Here is a 7,500-nt window from a genome sequence, read left to right as displayed (position 1 = left end):
CTGACGAATGCATTCACTGTCAACAGTTGGGTACATGGCTGGCGACGGGCTTGAATGTTCCGTCGATGTACCATGTTTTAGCTTTTGAAAGAAGTTCGAGCTGCCCTGCAAATGACATATAAAGAAAGAAAGAAAGAAAGAAAGAAAGAAAGAAAGAAAGAAAGAAAGAAAGAAAGGAAAGAAAACACAACGTAAGATTCATCTTCCGAATTTTAAATAGGTTATTTGTTTGGCATACTCACCTCTTCGATGATTGCAGAGGCCGGCTTGAAAACAACCTGCAGCGCCTGCTCCTTCACAGCAGAGAGAATCTTGGTGGTTGTGGAACTGTTTTCCCGTCACAAATTGTCCACTTCTTTCTTTCACAGTAGCTCTGCGGTAGTTCCCTTTCGGGCGCACCGTACATTGCCAATAGGTGGTCTCTTTCCCGTGCTCCTTCACGTTGTAGGCGAAGCCCCTTGAGTCAATCAGCTTCTTTTTTCGACGGATGGTCCCATCATCTATTATTAGGTAGGTCAACTGCTCTGCTCTTCTTCTAATACAGTTGGTAGGGGTACGGGGTCACCTGAAGCAAAAAAGGAGTATTGTCTCAATAAACAACACCAATAAATACTTGTGTTACTAGTCGAAGAACGACTGCTTGGAATATTCTTTAGGTTAAGCCCCCCCCCCCCGCCCGATCGCAAGAAAAATGAAAAATAGAACGACGACGGCTAATTTGTTTTCTTTTTTTAAAGAAAGACACAGTCTGCCATCAACCTCAGTCGATGTGTAAGAAAATTTAGAGGTTTAGTGAAGTAATCAAGGTTTACCTGAGTAACTCTCGTTGATCGTTGATTGTTGTGATTCTTGTTCATCGTGCTGCAGATTATCAGGGGTGATTTCTAAAACAAGAGTATAAAAGCACACATCAGTATAAATTCATCGGCACCAACTCATCTAGGTGGAAATGTTCTAGTTAACGTTAAATAAGCTTCTTACGGTCGAGCATTCTACAACTGTACTGATATATACTGATGGGGGAAGCACCCGTGGAGGAGGTAAGTTTTAAAGCTAGCTTAGCTGGTTGAGTTTACTACTGAATTACTCATGAATTACTCATGGGTGGAGAAGGAAGAAAGTTTAAGTTTAATACTTACCGGAGTTAGGTTTAATTCTCACCGAAGTTTAATACTCACCGGAGAAATTATCCATTGCCTGGCTGATGTTGCTAGGAGGCGGATACTCTGGAGAAAGATCTGCAAAGCAAAAATAAACCTCGTTCAAGATAAGACTGGGCCTTCGAAAGGTTAAGTTCTTGTTTCAAAATAAGGGACAAACAGTGGACTTAAACTTTTCTCACCTTGGGCGAATTCTATTCTTGTTGCTCTCAGTAGCGGGGTCCTGGTCACTTGGGTTCGATGACGCAAGAGAACTTGCAACACACAACCAATCTATTCTTCCTCTGACTACTGCCAAACGGTAGGTGGCTTGGCCGATACCAGTCCCGCAGATACGATGCTGCCAAAAGCCGCAATCACCGCACTGAACGGCTTGCTGGCGTGGTCGAACTTCATTTCCGCACTCGATACAGGGATAAAGGCTCCTTGTGTAATTCTTTGGTGTACGCGTAACGATCTCGTGTCTCAGCTAGCTGATTATCTCAGAATGAGGTTGCTGTTTTTACTTTACCCTCTTTATATATGGTTAACCGGATCAAAATTTACATGCCACCGACTGAGGAAACAAGGAACAACTCGCGGTAATTTATGCCACGTCTGATGCTAAGGAGAATGATGCCAACACGCTTTGTTCGCGTGGTTAACAATAAACAACAAAAAACGCTGTAAAAGTTTTTTTATATGATAAATTAAACTAAGAGAACTTGATGTATTTTAGTGATATGTGTGAAAAATTCTTATAACTGAGAGTGTTTTGCTTATTATTTCTAGCATCTGTACTGTAGCATGAACAGTTCAGTTCATAGCAACGAACAACGCTGAAATGAACAGCGATATTTTGAGTCTTTGTTTAACTTCATATTTGCATAGGTTAGCGGACACAACATTTTACGATTTACTTAAGTTGTTGCTTTTCTTCAAATTTATACTTTCGATAAAATTTCGGGCGACATGACTTAGGATTTCGGGCGACATGACTATGAATTTCGGGCAACATGACTCTGGTTCCGGGCTACTTGACTTTCGGTGAGATGACTTTCGGGCGACTTGACCGGTTACCTTACCGGTACTATCACAAAAACCTAGCACTGAGACTCACTTTGAAGAGGAGGACATGAAAAATTGAGTTCAATTTTCTTTCGTCACTGGTTAAGACAATAACAACTACAGAGTTTTGTCAAGGACAAACCATGCGCTGGGTACCCTTGGTTCCAGAGGTTATTTTCTCGCTATGAAAAGAGCGAGTCACGAAGCGGCGAGAAAAACCTCTGGTACAGCCCGTTAAAAACCTCACTTCCATGCAAACCAACTTATTTTGATTGACTTCCAGAGTAAGAGTTTATTTTAGAAACTTGGGTAAACTGGTTTTATCCACGTGATAAAAATATTTGTGCAATGTTTACCGGTCACTCTACTGGGAAATTCTCACTGTGGAGGGAATTAATCGTTGTCACTGTCACGTAACAAAAAAATAAAATCGAAACTGTTCAATGAAATAAGCCGAAAACTTGGAATGTTGTAAGAGACAAATTCATAAATCACCTCACCAGTACTCAAGTCTGTGCGATACATCGTTTCTGAGTTTTTTGTCGAAGTGTTTCACGCTTGTTACAAATGCAAACGTGCATTCAAGTCCTAGCATTAGAACTGAAAAAATTTAAAGAACTTTACGAGTCCCTGGAGCAGTTTCAATATGACTCGAGGCATTGAGGTGTAAAGATGTCAGAAGCTCAGTCACACCTTCGTCAAATTCCCAAAGAAAATCAGAGTGCTTGTTCGATTACGCCCCCTCTAAGGCCACCCAACAACAAACATTCATCCAGCGTCAATAAGACGAATTAACCTCAATCTACCAGCCATGAATTTGTGATTATCGTGTCGCTATCGCTACTGTACCGTTCAAAGTCTTCTTGTATTACACCAGTGAAAAACCGGTTTGATCGTCCCCTTCGACTTAACCAATGGCAATCCTTATAAAAAACGGTTTGTCGATCGACCAATGAAATCTCCAGGGTCAAAAGTTGACTCTGGAAGTGGAAAGCGCAACGTGATTGGGGCGGCATGTTCAGAAAGGTTAACAGCCTGTACCAGAGGTTTTTCTCGCCGCTTCGTGACTCGCTCTTTTGTCGCTCTTTTCATGGCGAGAAAATAACCTCTGGAATCCAGGGTATGCGCTGGGGTGTGGACTGGAGTTTCTTACCAGATGTCGTTGTTCAGGTGAGTTGATAGTTCTCCAAGCAACTTCTGTTGAGGATTTCTCATTCATTAGCCAAGTTTGGTCATTCGGGCACAAACTAAAACACCGGACAAAAAGGAGTTAACAATAATCTAGCTTTAGGACAATAACCTGAAAAGAACGCCAATAACACAATGCTGTGCAGGAAAGTAGATTTATATTTGACAAGCGGGTTACAGACGAAATGGAGAAGTGATGCTCGCACTTATCTAGACAATTTAAGCTATTGTCTCTCACTAGACTATTAAACCAAAATTCAAACCCAAAGATCGATAGGTTTGACGTTAATGTAGACCACTCATTAGTGAGTTTTGGCAAGAACCACGGCTACGTCATGATTTTTTCGCTAAATTTGTTATTTTCGTTATTTTTGTTATATTTGTGGTGGCCCCTTCCCTTGTCTGCCTTGAAGAATTGTTATTCTTGCTGCTGCCGTTTGCTTCGTTCGTTGCTTTTTGCGATAATTGTTATTTTCGTTACTTTTGTTATATTTGTGGTGGCCCCTTCCCTTGTCTGCCTTGAAGAATTGTTATTCTTGCTGCTGCCGTTTGCTTCGTTCGTTACTTTTGCGATAATTGTTATTTTCGTTACTTTTGTTATATTTGTGGGGGCCCCTTCCCTTGTTTGCCTTGAAGTATTGTTATTCTTGCTGGTATCCCTTGCTTTATTTGTTATTTTCGTTATTTTTGTTATATTTGTAGGGCCTCCTTCGCTTGTCTGCGTTGAAGAATTGTTATTCTTACTGCTGTCGTTTTCTTCATTTGTTATTTTTGCGATATTTTTTATTTTCGTTAATACCTAACAAATGTTTTGTCATCTTTGTTATTCTTGCGATCGCGTACATTTCTGGACATATCTCTCTTTACTCGGCTCCGACAGGTTTTTTTGTGGGTTGTCCGGTTTTCCTCTTTCCCTCCTAGATCTGCCCAAGTCCCTGTTTCACTTGAAAACGTGAAAAAGTGCCGTAGAAACGATTTTAATGAGATCAAGGTGTTTACTGATGGACTTTCGTAAGTTTCGACCAAAAATCGTTACGAACGCCGTAACAGTGCCCTTTAATCGCACAAATTATCACAGAGCTCTGCATAGAACCACGGTTGATTAGAGGTTTTCACTTGACGTCATCGCAGCCATGTCGGTGGACGAAAACAAAACATCTCTCATCACCTTCTTTTGTTCGTCCACCAGAAGTCGTACATTTCTCTATTGTTATTGGTGTTTCTAGAGGTTGGTTGAAAGCGTCCCATTGACAAATCATCCCCCCACGCTTTTTATTGTGCGTCGTCGCGTTTAACGCGTATATCTGAGAATTAATTTTCTCGAATATAGTGTCGATATGGCCAGACAAACATACAGAGTGCAATTTCCATAGTGTGACATTTGTGAAATGAGCTAAGCGGAATTTCCGTGAAGTTGAAATTGAGACTGAGAAGGCGGACGTTACTGCTGGTGTTCGCAGCTGCTAGAGTCGTTTGGCTAGGTATTAAACTAAACTTGGGTTTTCTGTAAAAAAAATAGTTGGGTTTATTGAATAAAAAATCGATGTTGTTTGACAATAAATTTTATGCCTTTCCTCTTACTTTTACCCCAAATCTATCTCAATAAATTTGAGAGAATGTGACACGCTGATCTGGATCCGGATGGAATTCCTCATTCGGGAGTTTTAGCTCACCATCTGTAGAAACTAGGGACCAACGGATTTCTCCTTGCAAATTGTAAATGACCAGCAGCAAAGAATCTTTTAGTAATAAACCCTTTGGAATTTCACGAAGATGTTTTCTCTCCAGACGAAGCACGCACGAATCGGTTCGACCATTTCTGTTTTGAATAGTTTTGAGAAAATAGCAGTTTGACTTTACACTCATGTCTCTTATAAACTAAAAACCTTTTTATAAGAACGTTTAGGCTCTATTAAGCAAAATTTTAAGAACATAAAAAGAATATATCCGGTTACTTGACAACAGCGTCTTTACTTGGCTTATTTGTTTTTCGTGATAAGCGTGTTCTTATTGGGTGATACACTTAAGAACAATCACTTTGTAGTCCAACCACACAACTGCAAGAGCATTTTCGGGCTCAAACATCAAATCGCAAAAAAAAAAAAAAAAAAAGAAGGACGCTCAGCCTCGCCCCGAAAATTCGACGTTCTTACAAATAAAAGAGAGTAGTTTGCATATACTATTGGTAGTGGTAATTAAAAGCCGTCAACTGGAGCCGTCAATTTGCGTATGTGTTCAACAGCCGACGAAGGCTCACCGCTGGTAATGTTTTCGAAGTAATTAAGGTAAGAAAAAAAAATCTAAAATCAATTGACATCTGGCTTAAACTGTGTGGAGCAAGAGTTGTCCGTTCTGCAAGCCGGCGTCAAAGTTATGAAAAATATAATATGTTTAGTGGCGGTTTTTGGAATTGCTTGTCTGGGAGTATTTTCGCGTAAGTACCACTGTAACATGAATATTAGTTTTTTGGGTTTTAATAGTTGGAAGCCGAGGACGTTTCTACCGCTATGTGTTTGTCAGTTTTAGAGCACGTTCATTAGAAGGCATCATACATTAGTACACCATTAGATGGCATCAAGTTAAGAATTTTGAAAGGTGTGTCAAAGAACAATCGACAAGATCAGCCACAAGAATCTTAAATTTAGGCGATAAGATAATCAAACAGTTGTGATCTTGTTTTCAAATAATAATGAGCTATGGAGAAGAAAATCTTCATCTGATGGTAAAAATGCATTCAATTGGCAGAAACGCATATTTGATTCGAGAATATCTTACCAGAAATTTTAGTATTTTAAGAGATAAAAATGTTCCGCCGAAAACAAATTTAGCGGCTAGTGTCGATGTACAAATGGAATCAGGTTGTTCGAGAGGAGATCTTTATTTTTTTTTATTTTTATGTTTTTATTTACATTTTACACTACTTACAAAATTGACTACTACCACTACCACTAATACTGCCAACATAACGTCACTAAACGGACTCACCTGTCTATTGATCATCAAAAATGCTATGTAAGTTAGCAATATATATTAACGATAACATGCAAATTAAACAAACCAAGACAAAATATCGTAACACTAAATCCTAACGAACATTCCAACTCTAACGATGTAGGTCCGAGAGAAGCAAATATTAAAATACTAAACTAATACTAAAATTTACCCTTGCTACTGATACTACTACTATTACAGAAAAAACTGGTATAAAAATATGCATCTTAGCAAGACCCAACTATTTTCTACTAAGCTTCTTAAGTAAATTAAGGGATTGACAGGGCGAGTTTTGCCTCATTCGAGAGTTGTTTCAAAGTATAGCACCACTAAATTTGAAACTACTTTTTACAAATTCCTTTTTCGGTTCAGGAAGTGTGAGATCAGTTGCCCCATTGCGTAGATGGTAACCTGATCGACATTCCTTCTAAGGCCGAGGACGGTGTAGTCATATTTAATACTTTAATGACTTTGCATACCGCCGCCTATCATTAAGTGTTTCTCATGAAAGAGAGTCAATTAAGTCTTTGCAGCTTATCTTTCAATAATTTGCCGCAGGTGTCCCACAAAGGAGAACAGTATTCAAAATGTGAGTGAACTAAGCCCTTATACACTGTTTCCAGAGTAGCTACGGGGAAAAATGTTCTGTAAAAAAAGCGCACTGTTTTTGCCTATCTGTCACATTTTAAAGGACAAGTTGGATAATCGATCATGTTTATTTTATGTAATAAACCATCGGTGGGCAGAATGCGATGGATGATGATGTACTGTAATATCGCCAGTTCAGCCTCCTTTGTGACATAAAAGGGTAGAAGGTAAACTTTAGTAAAGTCGTCTTTTTCTAGGCCGTATTATATGACTCTTTTTTTCTGCTCTGACAGGAGGTAATTCTCCAGTGACAAGTATTTCCAAGAGCGAATTAGATTAGAAAAACAAACGAGCGCGAATTTTCATTGGATTAGCGAACGCGGATGCAAACAACGTCATCTCTCTGTGGAACTTTCTGGAAGCGATTGGCATTTCGCTTTGACATCATTTGATATGCAGTATAATGTGATTGGGCAATCGAACTGTTTACTGCCCATATTAGGGGTTTCCTTGGCGGGAATAAGGA

General features: G+C 39.4%; 1 protein-coding gene across 1 annotated transcript in view; it reads left to right on the top strand.

Moving 5' to 3' along the window:
* The first annotated feature begins 5,169 nt into the window (after positions 1–5,169).
* The window catches only part of LOC137973515 (uncharacterized), a 21,622-nt gene continuing 19,291 nt past the window's right edge, over positions 5,170–7,500 (top strand). Inside the window, exon 1 of the mRNA XM_068820347.1 lies at positions 5,170–5,829. Within this exon, the coding sequence (XP_068676448.1) occupies positions 5,769–5,829 (61 nt within the window). The 5' untranslated portion in view covers positions 5,170–5,768. The remainder of the gene's footprint in view (positions 5,830–7,500) is intronic.

Source organism: Montipora foliosa, chromosome 1, assembly GCF_036669935.1.
Source record: "Montipora foliosa isolate CH-2021 chromosome 1, ASM3666993v2, whole genome shotgun sequence".
NCBI classification, from domain to species: Eukaryota; Metazoa; Cnidaria; class Anthozoa; order Scleractinia; family Acroporidae; genus Montipora; species Montipora foliosa.
The sequence above is the reverse complement of the archived record's forward strand: the minus strand, read 5'-3'. Positions and strand labels throughout refer to the sequence as shown.